Raw genomic sequence first — 15,649 nt, forward strand, 5'->3', positions numbered from 1 at the left:
AAAGCAGTAACATGAAACCAAGCAATGTGTTGAAAATGTGACTCTTACAAACAATACATTTTTGTCAACTGTTCTCTGAGTTGGTTAAGATCAAAAAACACTAATCAACACATTACAAAACAAAAATTTCAGTCCCTTCTTGTAATCTTAAGTTTTATTCGGTATCAAAATGTTATAGTCTCTGTCTGCCTGTCTGTGTGTGTGTGTGTGAGGACTGGGGACATGCTGCTCTACTGGCTGAACACAAACACAAAAATGCCTTTCCTGTTACCACGCAAAGTGCTCAAAGATAAAAGAGCGTCAATCTCTCTCTCTCTCTCTCTATTTTATTCAGCCTTAGCAGAAACCTTGACCGTTCTAGAAGTGCTATGGACCCATGTGTGTGTTTTGGTGGTCTTCATTATTTAATGTCTTACAAATAATTTGCCATTGTGTTGCCACAAATCTCTAAAGCAATAACAGACTCATTGGTGTGTGGGTGTATGATTGTGTGTTGTTTGTGTTTATGCCTGAGGGAAAGATATATCAGCCCCCTTCTTTGTGCCCACGACAAACCGTACAACTGTACAGCAACTCTGACTATTGCTTATGGGGAAAATACATATAAAAGATTATGAAAATGTGGTGCTGTTTATGCGATGAGAACATTCATAATACTGGTTTGTGCTGCCACAGATGAGATGTTACTACAGGGACCTCAACACTGAACACAGGTTTGGTTTGTGTTGAATTATTCAGTGCTTTTAAAAGAAAATGAATTAAGTTTGTGTGTGAAAAATGAATATCCAAACTATTTTTCTTTCAAAAAACTGAATGGCGCCCATGCAAAAGTCACTGGTGGTTTCTAGGGCTTTGCTATGTGGTTGCTAGGGTGTTGCTAGAGTTTTTGCCGGGACATTGCTATGCTATGTATCAGAAGGATGTTCTTCTAATTTTATTCTGATTTGTTACCACACAGTATTCTGAGTGGTTACCAGTTCATTTCTATTTGGTTGTTATTTTGTTCTGAAGACTTCTGGATGGTTCCCAGGGCATTGCTATACAGTTTCTAAGGTGTTGTCACCTTATTCTGGGTGGGTGCCACAAAGCTACTATGTGGTTTCTAATTTGTTCTTGGAAGCTGCAATCATGCTCTGAGTGGTTGCCAAGGTGTTCCTATTTAGGTTTTAAGGTGTTCTAAGTTGTTGAGAGGATTCAGGGTGGTTGCCATGAGTGTTGCTGTGTGGTCGCTATTTTGTTCTGATGAGTTGCTAGAGTATTCTGAGTGGTTGCCAGGGTGTAACAATGAGGTTGCTATTTTGTTCTGAGGAGTTGCTTGAGTGTAAGCGGGTGTATACTGGTCCTTACTAGTTTTGATGATATTCTGGTCCCTAAATATGACTCGGGTCCCTAATTCAATGTGTTCCTATTGGTTTGTATGCCTGTTTTATCAGTGGACAGACAAAATTAAATATATACTAGTACTTAGTAATAGCACATCTCAGCATGTCACACAGTTTGAGGTATTACTGATATTCGTACAGGATGGAGTAATTTTAAGTACAAGAAAAAGTTAAAGTGATGCTTGCTTTGAAAAAGAGAGAGAGAGAGAGAGAGAGAGAGAACATTCCTGTTCCATTTCATACCAAACTCTGGGCACCCAGAATCCTGGTTTCTTCTCCCCTGGCCTGAGCTTTAAATTCAGGTTTTTTGAAATGCTCACATTGATTCTAAAGATGCCGTGGCAGTCTTCCTGAAAAAGTTCACAAAGCACAATATTTTAATGAAGTACAGAAGAGCCTCCACTCCACTCCACAGTTTGAAAAGTTGCAAGAATTGCCTTATACCTTGCTGGATATATGGGGATCATTACATTTGGCAAGCTTTCCAGCGAAGAGTTGAACCCCAAAGGTTGCAAACACCAGCATTAGTGTCAGAAGAAGAATAGAGACCTGTTTGGGAAATCAATAATCCAGTCTACAGCAAAATGGCTTTCCCACAAAACCTGGTCATTACATTACTCTCATATACAGTAACACTATAATAAGCTCACAGAAAAGTACCCAACGGGAGCAAAGCTTTAATAAAGAAGGTCCATAAAGAAATCTCCAGGACAAATACTGCTGCGTTAATGCATTACATTCCACTACTGCAAAGAAGAGAGCTTCTTGCCTTGCAATTAAAGGGGACATATCGCAATAAATTTAAAATAAAAGACTTTGATGTACTATGTAAACATACGCAAACCTTTATGTCCAAAAGTCTAATTAATTGAAACAATGCTACAATAAACGTATGTGAAACTATAATGCTTAAACGTAAATGTTAAAATAACATAATATGACCACTTTAAAGGTGCCATCGAATTGAAAATTGAATTTACCTCGGCATAGTTGAATAACAAGAGTTCAGTACATGGAAATGACATGCAGTGAGTCTCAAACTCCATTGTTTCCTCCTTCTTATATAAATCTCATTTGTTTAAAAGACCTCAGAATAACAGGCGAATCTCAACATAACACTGACTGTTACGTAACAGTCGGGATCATTAATATGTACGCCCCCAATATTTGCATATGCCAGCCCATGTTCCCAAAAATAATGAAAGGCATTACACAAAGGCAGCCAGTATTAACGTCTGGATGTGCACAGCCGAATCATCAGACTAGGTAAGCAAGCAAGGACAACAGCGAAAAATGGCAGATGGAGCGATAATAACTGACATGATCCATGATATCATGATTTTTTTAGTGATATTTGTAAATTGTCTTTCTAAATGTTTCGTTAGCATGTTTGCTAATGTACTGTTAAATGTGGTTAAAGTTACGATCGTTTCTTACTGTATTCACGGATACAAGAGCTGTCGCATTTTCATTTTTAAACACTTGCAGTCTGTATGATTCATAAACACAACTTCATTCTTTATAAATCTCTCCAACAGTGTAGCATTAGCCGTTAGCCACGGAGCACTATCACACTCATTCAGAATCAAATGTAAACATTCAAATAAATACTATATTTACAAATATGCTAGCACAACCAATACATATCTTAGTAGAATTAACAATAAAATAACGATTCATAATAACCAGTCATCTCTGCTCTTTTTTTACGGAGTGACTAAAGGCAGGAAGTAGACCTGTTTGTTCACTCACCAGGAAGATCTCTTTGAAACCCTTGAGGACTTCTCGAACCACTTTCCTCATCTGTGGCACCAGTTTAAAGATGCGCAGTGGGCGTAGGCAGCGTAGCATCATGAGGAGCTGGGCACCAGACTCAGGGGGCACATTGTTTGGTAGCCAGCATAAAAAGATCAGACTGACCTACAGAGTGGGCAGAAAGATCATCTTAAAGGGCACAGCTCTTCAATGATTCCTGATCCTGAACAGGAAATCACTAACTGCAGATGATTTTGCTATAGCACATTCATATTGCTTCATTAATATAAATGCATTAAGCATTACTTATGAAATAGTCAGCACTGGAGGTGTAGGCTGTTCTATTAAATGCAAAGAATGTTTGTGTGAAACTGGCAGAATTCTTTTGAAATGAGTAAACAGGATGACTGGGTCATTTAAATGAAGCACTGTTTAGGGTCATTAAAATGCAATCTTCAGAGCCTCATTAGGGAAGTGAGTAATCAGATCGAAAGGATGCCATTCGCATGCATCGGAAAGTGGGTTTTTCATTGGAGAGCAGCTAAGAATGGACTTTTACTAAGTAGATGAAGATGTCCATGACGCCACCGAAGTCTCGGATGACTGCAGTGGGAGTGAAGAACAGACCATCTGCCATGATCTTCAGGTTCAGCTCAATGCTCATGAAGATGACGAAGACATATTCTCCGATCTGCAGGGAAAGGGGTGATTTAGTTTACAATAGCATACAATGAAAATGAGCAGTGTTTCATGTATTTTAGTGATTTTACCACAGGTATATGGTGTTCTTAGGCACAACTCAAGGTGAAGTGCCTAAAGCATGTGGTAAATTTCGAAAACAGAGCGTTGAGTGGCTCATTTCGGTAACACTTTATAATAACTGCACACTATGAAGCATTAGTTAAGCATTAGTTAATAGTTATTACATCACTTATAAAGCATTAATAGACATTAGTAAGTAGTTTATAAATACAGCTATAATTGCTTTATTCTTGATTTATAAGCATATATATAATGTGTTTAATAATTGTATTTTCATACTTTATTAATAATCAATTTATCATTTCTAAATTAAGTATTACATTATTTACAAACCAGTTATTTAGGAGGTGTCAGTAGTTCATTTAGGAAGTGTAAGTAAATGATCTAAACATTCATTTATACATCTTATTATTTAGACACATAGTAATAGTTACTTAGTGTGCTAATAAATGTTTTATTAACACATATTCCTACTGCAATTCATGATTAATTCAGGTAATTATAAAACATTTAGAAGTGGTCAGTTAACTATTTTTGTGAGCTCATCTAAAGTGAGGACTATTTATGCTTTGTAAAGCTTTTATAAATGAGATTTAAAGGTTCAGTGATCTTCTGCACTGCTGTTCTCTAATGTTTTAAAGTTAGTATTGAGGTAGTTTTGACACTAGGAATATGTTAATAAAGCATTTATTAACACACTGAGTAACTAATACTATATGTCTAAATAATAAGATGCATAAATGTACATTTAAATATTTTATTAATCATTTACTAAATGATCTTATGAACCACTGACAACTCCTAAATTACTGCTTTGTGAATAATGTAATACATAATTTAGAAATGATAAATTGATCATTAATAAAGTATGAAAATACAATTATTAAACTCATTATAGATATGCTTATAAATCAAGAACAAAGCATTTATAGCTGTATTTATAAATGGCTTACTAATGTCTATTAATGTTTTATAAATGATAAATTAACTATTTACTAATGCTTAACTAATGCTTCATAGCGTGAGTTATTCTAAAGTGTTACCCTTATTTCTTTTAAATAGTTACATTTTATTGGCAATTTATCAGCACTTCTTCTGTAAAGTAATATAGTTCATCAGTCTAACAGTAAGCTGTTTATGGTTGCTAAGCAATGCAGAAGCATTAATAAAGAGCATATGGTGTGTGTTTATCTGTGTTTTATAATGACATTGTATTAGCAGTCATGTTTTTATCTGTATTTTACTAAGGCAATGAACAGAAATCATCCAATCAGAATTTCTATTCTGAACAATCCATTTTGTAATTAATTTTAACTATTCAAGCGAGTTTATATGTGAAAGTGTACATGTAACATACTAGTACTATTGCCATGGTTTTGGGGAACTACATTCAATTTGTAGCCAGCAATGTCAATAATTTTGTTCATCACAACAAAAATACCACAACTATAGGTCATAACATTTCCTTGTTAGTTGGCAAGTTAGAACAGTTTTTAAGACTGGAAGTGTCGAGACACAGAACTGAGGCCAGGATACAAATCTTTTTCTATGCTTAGAACAGGAGTTTCTCTTGAAAATATCTTTATCAGGTAAAGATTAGGTCATCCTTGACAGTCTGAAGTGGAGTGTCAATCAGTGGTGTAGAAAAAGAGACAGACATTCAGGAGCAGCAGGTCAATCAGTTAAATCATTCTGTCTCATAAATGACAGCACAAAGGCACCCTAAAAATATTCACATTCAAAGTCAACATAAGGAAATTCCAAAGTAGCCTAAATCAGTGGGGATCATGGTCAAATGTGCTCAGAAGGGCAAAATTAGTTGGAGTGGCAATCAAAAGTGTTGGACTGCAACAAAAACGAGACATGATGACCAGCCTTCAGAAAAGATATGAGGAATATTTACGAGGTAAAAAAGTTAGTCGGGTGTTTTGTGTGGGATAGAATGGTGACCGGTAGGGTTTAGAATACCTGCAGGGTAGGGACATGCATGACCCTAGTAAAAGGGGACTCAAACATCATGGAAATACAAGAGCAGATGGTGACCACGATCATCACCCAGTCCAGATAGGTTACCAAGCCCAGCAAATCACTGGAGAACACACACAGACACACACACACACACACACATGCAAGGATTAGTGCAGGTTGAATGTGCCAAAACATGGTTTTTCTACTCTGCATTTTTCCTACTCTTTTCCTCCAGTCTGAGCTTATGTAACTGTCTTTATTTTGCAGATCTTTGGAACTGGTGAAATCCTTCTAGGACAATGCAGCCTAAAAGTTTAAATCTAATCCCACACTAACTTACCCTAGCATGTCTTACAGATCAAAACTTTACAAAGCCTATTCTCATATTACATTTGTAGAATCAAAACAGACATATACATTGAGGAATCACAAGAAAACATGTTTTGACCCCAAAAATATGAGGAACAAATAAAAAATACAACCATTACTTTGATATTATTTTTATGACAATTAAGCACATTTCGCCTCCAAATTCTCATTACTGTAATGCTTCTAGAAGTTGTTTACATTTTTTTAATTTTTTTGTATTTTTCACTATTTCAAAATAAATTCTACAAGAATGTATTAATATTTTACAATTTAAATAATATATTATCTCATTTGCATTACATAAGTAAATGTAAATATAAGTGTATGCTGCTATCCTTTTTTATACTGAATTTCACTGCCCTTTCCTGAAAATATGAAAAATAAATCTCTGTGTATATTACCATGCTATCATGCAAAAGCCCTAAACATTTACAGACTTACTATAATTGATGGTATTTTGTGCTGTTCACTGCGCCTGTATTGGGATCCGTTTTAGACCTATTCATAAAAAGTCCATTAGCACAGTGTCAGCAACAAAAAAAAAAAAAAAAAAAAAAAAAAAATGGAAAACACATACACACACAACAGTTTGTGAAACAACATGGCATTTTTTGTGATTATGGTACAAAGGGATTAGTCATCTCTTTGATGTGTATGAAAATGCTACTGTAACTAATAATATATAATGCAATGGATTTGTATTAGCTTTGGTCTTACACATTGAAACGGGCCCGGACAATCATTCGGCAAAAGTTTCGAAAGCGGTGCTCTCTACCAACGATAAAGAGTGGCTTGTCAAAGTATGGATGGTTTTCCCGAAGTTCCTCCTCTTGGACTTTTCTGTGAATAACCCCAAAAAAAATCTGCTTTTACACTCTCAAGGAGGCTTTGGAATACAAACATAGAGTATGAACATAGAAAGATATTGGATGCATAGAAGGGACCTTATATTAGTTTTTAAAGCAAACTGTATCTGTAAATCAGCTAAAATGATTTCACTTTTATAGTCCCTCAGTACATGGCAAACAAATACAGCCAACCAGAAACAAAAACTTTGCTTCTGTGTAATATGTCTTGTTGTCATATACCAATGGCACTATGCCACCATCAGCATACAGTACAAGAGAAAGATAAGGTGTAATAACTCCCACATGGCATGTTTTGTTTGGGTTGATGTGGTGGGCGATAAGATCTGTTTAACTGACCGCATGCCAAGGCAAGTGTATGGACTGGCAGAAATACCGTTTCATCTCAGCCTGCTCCTTTTTCTCTTGTATCATCTTGATTTCACTGTCCTCACGCTGAGCGTTACGGTAACGGACCGTGCTGGAGTGCTGCGGAGTTCACATACGTCATGTCAGAGATCACAGATAGACACAGATAGCACTGTCAGCTATTACTCAGTGATATCTGTGTGTGTGTGTGTGTGTGTGTGTGTGTGCGTGTGTGAACTCACGTCCTGAGTGAGTGTTTCCAGGGATTTCCCTCTGCTGATTCTCTGGCTGGTAGAGCCGTGTCTGAGAGACCTGTGCCAAAAAGAGCGGGTTAATGCAGTGTACACTAGCATAATGTAGTGCACTTCATTAATATGCATCCATTCAGTGCTTCTTAAATAAATTAAATAGATGAGTATGTGAAAGCATGTTAATGTGCATTCCTAACCGGCGTTCTTGGCGGATATGATGCTGGACACTGAGTATGGATCTCTCTTTAGTTGGCTGACCCTCAAAGGAACCACTCAGCATACGTTGCCTGGTGCAGGCTCTGCAGGCAGACAAACCATAACTAGGTCAAGAGCAAATTAATAAAATATGACAGTGTAGTATTCTTTTTTAAAAATGCAATCATTTGGTTGTCTTGCTGTTCATCTGATATTAAGATAACTTTAAATGTCAACTGACTTCTAATTTAATTGTTTAGTCTTACTGCATATGATTCATTAGAATACTAGAATCTATTAACTATCTCCATTTAGAAGTCTCATCCTAAATTATTTTCACTGAGTATTCTGTTTCACTCAGAAATAGGTCACATTACAAAAGCTAATGTGTTTCAAAATGTGTTTTGAACGTCATTTCTAGACGAATGCATTTGTTTGGGTACAGTACATCTACCCTGTATGTATTCAATGTTGGTCCAGGCTAGTTTATGATGATTAGTGCTGGTATAATGCTTGTCTAGGTGGTGGACCAGCATAGTCATACTGTTCTCAAGTACAAACCCGATTCCAAAAAAGTTGGGACACTGAATGCAATGATGCATTCAGTGTCCCAAACAGAATGCAATGATGTGTGAAGTTTCAAATTTCAATATTTTATTCAGAATACAACATAGATGACATATCAAATGTTTAAACTGAGAAAATGTATCATTTTAAGGGACAAATGAGTTGATTTTAAATTTCATGGCATCAACACATCTCAAAAAAGTTGGGACATTCCCTCTACTTTTTATAACAGTCTGCAAATGCTGGGGACTGAGGAGAAAAGTTGCTCAAGTTTAGGAATAGGAATGTTGTCCCATTCTTGTCTAATACAGGCTTCTAGTTGCTCAACTGTATGATGCGCCATATGTTTTCTATGGGTGAAAGATCTGGACTGCAGGCTGGCCATTTCAGTACCCGGATCCTTCTTCTACGCAGCCATGATGTTGTAATTGATGCAGTATGTGGTCTGGCATTGTCATGTTGGAAAATGCAAGGTCTTCCCTGAAAGAGACGACGTCTGGATGGGAGCAAATGTTGCTCTAGAACTTGATATACCTTTCAGCATTGATGGTGCCTTTCCAGATGTGTAAGCTGCCCATGCCACTCGCACTCATGCAACCCCATACCATCAGAGATGTAGGCTTCTGAACTGAGCGCTGATAACAACTTGGGTTGTCCTTGTCCTCTTTAGTCCGGATGACATGGTGTCCCAGTTTTCCAAAAAGAACTTCAAATTTTGATTCGTCTGACCACAGAACACTTTTCCACTTTGCCACAGTGCATTTTAAATGAGAAAATGTCTGCGCTTCTGGATCATGTTTAGATATGATATAACAGTAGCATACAGTAGCATTCCTGTATGTTATGCAGTGCCATCTAAGGGCCTGAAGATCACGCGCATCCAGTATGGTTTTCTGGCCTTGACCCTTACGCACAGAGATTGTTCCAGATTCTCTGAATCTTTGGATGATTATGCACTGTAGATGATGATAACTTCAAACTCTTCACAATTTTTCTCTGAGAAACTCTTTTCTGATATTGCTCCACTATTTTTCTCCGCAGCATTGGGGGAATTGGTGATCCTCTGCCCATCTTGACTTCTGAGAGACACTGCCACTCTGTGGCTCTTTTTATACCCAATCATGTTGCCAATTGACCTAATAAATTGCAAATTGGTCCTCCAGCTGTTCCTTATATGTACTTTAACTTTTACGGCCTCTTATTGCTACCTGTCCCAACTTTTTTGGAATGTGTAGCTCTCATGAAATCCAAAATGAGCCAATATTTGGCATGACATTTCAAAATGTCTCCCTTTCAACATTTGATATGTTATCTATATTCTATTGTGAATAAAATATAAGTTTATAAGATTTGTAAATTATTGCATTCCTTTTTTATTCACAATTTGTATAGTATCCCAACTTTTTTGGAATCGGGTTTGTAAATCTGAGCTGGGGTTGCTTGGCCACGAGCACTCCACCTTCCCATTTTGGGACTAGCAAATTAGCAATCTCCGTTGACCAGCAATGCTGGATTGTTCAGTAAGAGTTTTACATACTGTAAATGTATAGTATTATGTGATGATCATCATCAGTGAACACCCCCTAAGCTATGCCACTATTGACTGTCATGTACTCTGTTGTGTGCCCGACACAGCAGATGGCTCTTATTAGCTTACACTGTGTTGTGCAGGTGGAAACAGTTCTAAGGAACGGGGTGCCCATGGAGAGGAAACTAATTAATCCTTTTTTCAGAGTGGTCAAATGTGACCTGTGGTGCACTAAAAATTCAGGCTAACAGTGAAGTGAAGATGAAGCAGTAGGAGTGAGTTAATCTCCAAGGAAAAAATTGGCACACTTAATATAGGTATTCAAGGTTACATATCTACTAAGATCTAGTACTGACAAAAACATTTATGATGATCAGTTGACTCCATTTAACACAAAGTAACATTCAGTATGCATATGGGACATTCTCAGAAAACAACTCCACTTGTGTTTTCCCATGAGTTAATACTGATTTATTGAAACAGCATATTAAATTTAGTTATATTATTTGGTAGATTGACTCTTGAATTTTACATTTTAATTTTAATCAGTTTAGGGTCCAATTCTCACTATTAACTAGTTGCTTATTAGCATGCATATTACTAGGATATTGGCTGTTTATTAGTACTTATAAAAGCACATATTAATGCCTTATTCTGCACGATTATATTCAACAACCCTTAATCCTACTTCAAGTCAAGTCAAGAAGCTTTTATTGTCATTTCAACCATATGTAGCTTAGGCAGTACACAGTGAAATGAAACAACGCTCCTCCAGAACCCTGATGCTACATAAAACAACAAAAAGTGCATGTGTGCATAAAGTGCATGTGTGCAACCTGGTTGCAAAGACAACACACATCAGTGCAAGACAACATAGGGCAGTGCAGGACAACACACAAAACACAGAATAGCAAAATAGCTCTGCCGGTAAACCTGTTGTAACAAGATAAAGTAAACAGTAACAAAAATGTAAGCAAAATATTGTGCAAAAGAACAAATAGCAGCAGAAGAACAAATACTTAATTACGTACTATACTTAATACCTAAACTTAACAACTACCTTACTAACTATTAATAAGGAATAGTTAAGTAATCAGTAGTTTGAGGCAAAAGTCGTAGTTAATAGTGAGAATTGGACCCTAAAAAGTGTGACCGAAATATTAAATTTCTCCTCATTCATCACATTTCATTTCAAAATGTAAAAAATCAAATCTAAATTTAGCTTTTATTGAAATCAAAATACTATGCTTTCACTATATCGCTGTTTTTCTAAATTATTTATGAATTTTCTGGAAAAAATATAATTTTTTTTAAAATATTGTTTTTGCAAAAGAATACTAACATTAATTTACATTGTGTGATATTTTGTGATATGGTACATTCAAATATATATTTTAAATTATGTGCATTGTATTTGAGGTGAGAAATTATCGTTTCTGGAAAGTCCAACAGGTATAGTCATTTTCCTGCATTTTTCTCACACAGACTGCACCATTTTTTGAAGATGACCTATATTTTGTGTTTGTGACAACTGCTTAAACAGGTAACAAAACACGCAGAATAAGTCTTTTAAAAAAAAAAAAAAAAAAAAAAAACCTGCAGTACTATTAAAAAGAACAAGAGATCTGTGAAAAATGAATAGTCCAGAAGCCCCTTGTGGTGTTTTCTGACAGCTTATTAAAACCAAATCTTTCAAAGCTATGTCAAGATGAAATGTAACTGGTGAGACTATTGCTATAATTGGTATTGGGAGATTGTTCCACCACTGAGATCCCATTGGCTGTTTATGCTCTGAATCAGCGCTGATCTATGTATGCTTTGAAAAGCCTGCTGCTCACCACCGCCTCTCTATTGTCCATTAATTGCAGAGTCATGTACCAGAACACAGCTAATGACAATTTCAGCTTCAAGAGAACATGTCGCCCTTATTTATGGCCACTCAGAGTGATGAGTGCCTGGCTGATGAAGAGTGTGTGCGCGTGCATGTGTGTATGCAGACAGACCGAATGCCCCAGACAGCACAGACGACGTGGGATGGCTACTGATGTGCCGTCTGTCTGCTTAGCAGGAGGAGGAGGGGTGGACAAGGTGAGGTGTATGAGTGTGTGTGTAACACAAGGGAGGTGGGGGACGGCATTGACGTGATCTGAAACTTAACAAAAGAGAAGAGCGGTTGACGCAAAGTGTGGGAATATCTGGCTGCATCGCTGCCAGATTTTTAAATATTTATTTGTTCAGTCACGCTCACAGGTGATCCACTAACAGTTATATTGATATGGAGACGCCATTATCTGCTCTGACTGCTGGGCTGGCTGGATAACAAACATGGAGCCAAAATCATGGAAATGGAGGTTTGAAATAAAAACAAATTTACCCTGTATAGGAATTAATTGTTGGTGGCAGCCAGAGAAAAAAAGCAATGCCGTTTCAAAACACAGAGAATTACATATCTATAATATGAATAAATATCCTAATCCAAATTCAGTGTTTCTGCTTGGTGGAAAAAACAGTGGGTCTCATTCACTAACTGTGTGTATGCACATAATCATGATTCATACTGTAAATACATTTTATTACAGATCTATTAGTTTTGAATAATTTTGTAGCCCTGCCAGGATAAGCATAATATCATAATATATTATGCTTAGCATAATATCAATCTCAGTCATAGAACTATTAAAATAAAATAAATAAATAAATAAATAAAATAAAGCTGATAAATAATAAGTTGCTGAAAATCATAAAGCTCACCGCAGAATTTTATTGACAGTGGTTTCCTTTTCTATGAGGTTACGGGCTCGGATGCTAAATACTGACTTTCGGAGCTAGGAAGAAACAGAGGTTTACACAGTAAGACAGATCAATACGCAGTGTAATTTAAACACACATTTACAAACAACTACTGTATAATTATGTGGGTAAAGCAAAATTTGATATCAACAAACAAAAACATCCCAATATAATCAAAAAAATATTGTTACATAACTGCTGGTTATTTAGGTCTTGTTGCGTGGGAAATAGATCTGTTCCTTTCAGAATTTTCATAAGCTGATTGTTTGGTCCCTTTGTGTATTGAGGGGGCAGACTGTGGGAGTGATGGAGTGTGGTACCTTCTGATCTATGTATTTATTATCCTCAATGGCAGACCTCTTGGAATGGTCGCAGGATGAGGACGACGCTGAGGGAAGGCGACGGAACAGACAGCTGGGGTCCTGCTGCTGTCGGTCGATGAACTGCTTCATGAAGCTCTCCCTGTGGCACAATTAAAGCAATAATTAATCTTTCATGTGTTAGAGTCAAATGGGAATCCACAATTCAAAACTATGTTCCTGAAGAAAAAAAGCAAGATTTTTAATTTTCTGACAAAAATCTGATTGATGCTTCCCATGCAAAACTGGCTGCCACAATGCTAAGGAATTCTAGTATGTAGGGCATTTTAGGGTAACAAGGCATTTTGCATGTAGCCACAGTAGGCGGTTGGAAATCCAGATGTAGTTGCTTACTAGTCGAAGACACCACCAAGAGAGCCCAGTGACACTCTGGCTATATATATAATGGGAGCATCTTGTAATGTAAGTCTCTGAGATTTTTTTTAACATGTTTTATCATCCTTCAAATTAAAAAATCTTTCAGTGTACACAGTACCTGATTCTGGGCACAGTGAAGTCTGAAGGCAGCTTGGAGATTTTCACCATCTGTGGTCTATTGGGGAACTTCTCAAAGATGCGTAATCGCAGAGGAAGTTTCTCTTTTGTATCAGCATTGGCTTCGCTCTGTTTCAGCTGTGGAGAGAAGCCAGGAGATGCACTTGAAACAAATGTTTGATTCTATGACTCAACCGAGAGACACTGATAGGGCCACATTGTGTTTTCACACATAGCCCTCAAAACATTTGGTAGACAGTCCAAAATTGACATAAGTTATCCATCTCTATTTCTGATTATCCCTTTTGGAAACTCAGCTGGTCTTCAAGTAGAATGCATAGATGGTGTATTTTATATTCAGTTCCTCACTTCTGGTGGCGAGAGAGGAAAGGGTTAGCCTGTACGGTGCACTGCTCTGAATTAATGTGCCCCTCTGAGGCTTAACTGACTTTATGTGCCATAACCTTTTATCTTTCCCCATGTCTATCAAGCAACATAAAGGCCTCAGATGATTAGGCCGGAGCACGCTAGAGGATCACTTCTCATTCTCCTGTCAGAAGAGATGCATAAATTAAAGTGAATAAGATAAAACTAAGATGACAGATTGCTTCATATTTTCTAAACATATCTATAAATGCACATAAAAACATCTACTGAATGCCATATTGATTAAAGAACAAAACAAATAAAAATAAAAAAAAACATGTAGCTACAATTTAATTCACTAAAACAATAATCTACAGTAATGCTAACAAAACCTTAACCATAACAACATTAGTTCATTAATTAATTTTTTAGAGAACAAGATGTTCATTTGCCAGGATTTAAAAGCAAAACATCATGTTAACAGACCGCTGTTCTGCTAGGCTGTCCAAAGATGGCAGCAGTGCACAGCCTCAACACAGTTATCTGTCCATTAGAACAATGGCTGTCAACTAGTTTTGTTTATGGTATTGAGGATGCAACCTGTACGTTGACGTCTTCTTATTTGTCTAGCTTCTTTCTTGTGACATCCACAGAGTTGGATAAGCCTATTTATTTTGCTATCTAGGCATGATTATATGGATGGTTTTATTTTATTTTCTCACTAAGGCCCTCGGAATAGACCCACAAACCCTTTTTGGTTCATTATCTACCAACATAGTGCCTATTAGGGAAGCAAAACAAAACCAAAATAAGGACATCTTCACACATGCAAGCAAAAACTGGTCAAACAAACAGAAATGTCACAAATAACAGAGCAATTAATTTAATGGAATTACATATGAAAGGAAAAATATTGAAATTCTTTGGCTGGAAGCATCGTCTGAGCGCCTGCAGATAAATATGATGGATTTCTGATTAGGAGTCAGAAACACCAAAATTAGGTTCTCTGATGATTGCTTATCTTTAGAAATAAGCAGCTGACCTGGACTGTTCAGTGAACAGCATGAAAAGCATTTGCCATGAGTAACCAAGAGTAAACAACAAAAAGAGAGAAATGCTAAAAATGTTATTGCATTATATTATTATATTATTGTATTATGAATCATGATGCTGTTGGATGCTTGAGCCAAGAGGAAATGTGCTCAACACGGACCTTGATGTTTCAATGTATTGGGGGAGAGTAACCGCCTACTCAAACCGAATGTGACATGCCGGTATCAGGAAAAAAAGCTTTAGCACCACCAACATGCTGGACTTTGCAATATAACCAAAATGGCACTAAATCAGTCTGGATGAATGTTTGTGGCCATTGTGAAAGGGATCCATTGTTTTTACACCACAAACATTCACAACAAATATTCAGTCTTGGTATGAATAGAGAGAAAGAATGCACTGAGAAACCAACTGCTTGTTGTGCTTTCATATTCTTGGCTGCTTGGTGAAAAACATAAAACCCAGTTTAGTCTGCACTGTGCACAGGAGCAAAGTTGGATTTCCCTGTCTCCTATCCAAAATAAAGTCTACATCTGTTTCAGGGCAGCTTTATTGTAAAAGAGTGTGCGTTTGAAATCTCACAAGTCCCCAAGGC

At 36.8% G+C, this 15,649-nt stretch overlaps 1 protein-coding gene across 4 annotated transcripts in view; it reads right to left on the reverse strand.

Moving 5' to 3' along the window:
• Positions 1–15,649, reverse strand: part of nalcn (sodium leak channel, non-selective) — a 127,758-nt gene that overhangs the window by 18,993 nt on the left and 93,116 nt on the right. For all 4 annotated transcript variants that reach the window (XM_067408938.1, XM_067408936.1, XM_067408935.1 and 1 more), the window contains 13 exons: positions 13,637–13,773; positions 13,102–13,243; positions 12,743–12,816; positions 7,899–8,000; positions 7,693–7,762; positions 7,479–7,570; positions 6,954–7,076; positions 6,678–6,734; positions 5,868–5,988; positions 3,697–3,828; positions 3,135–3,302; positions 1,827–1,931; positions 1,626–1,732 (listed from right to left, as the gene is read on the reverse strand). In XM_067408938.1, the coding sequence (XP_067265039.1) occupies positions 1,626–1,732; positions 1,827–1,931; positions 3,135–3,302; positions 3,697–3,828; positions 5,868–5,988; positions 6,678–6,734; positions 6,954–7,076; positions 7,479–7,570; positions 7,693–7,762; positions 7,899–8,000; positions 12,743–12,816; positions 13,102–13,243; positions 13,637–13,773 (1,430 nt within the window). The remainder of the gene's footprint in view (positions 1–1,625; positions 1,733–1,826; positions 1,932–3,134; positions 3,303–3,696; positions 3,829–5,867; positions 5,989–6,677; positions 6,735–6,953; positions 7,077–7,478; positions 7,571–7,692; positions 7,763–7,898; positions 8,001–12,742; positions 12,817–13,101; positions 13,244–13,636; positions 13,774–15,649) is intronic.

The sequence above is a fragment of the Chanodichthys erythropterus genome, chromosome 14 (assembly GCF_024489055.1).
Source record: "Chanodichthys erythropterus isolate Z2021 chromosome 14, ASM2448905v1, whole genome shotgun sequence".
NCBI classification, from domain to species: domain Eukaryota; kingdom Metazoa; phylum Chordata; class Actinopteri; order Cypriniformes; family Xenocyprididae; genus Chanodichthys; species Chanodichthys erythropterus.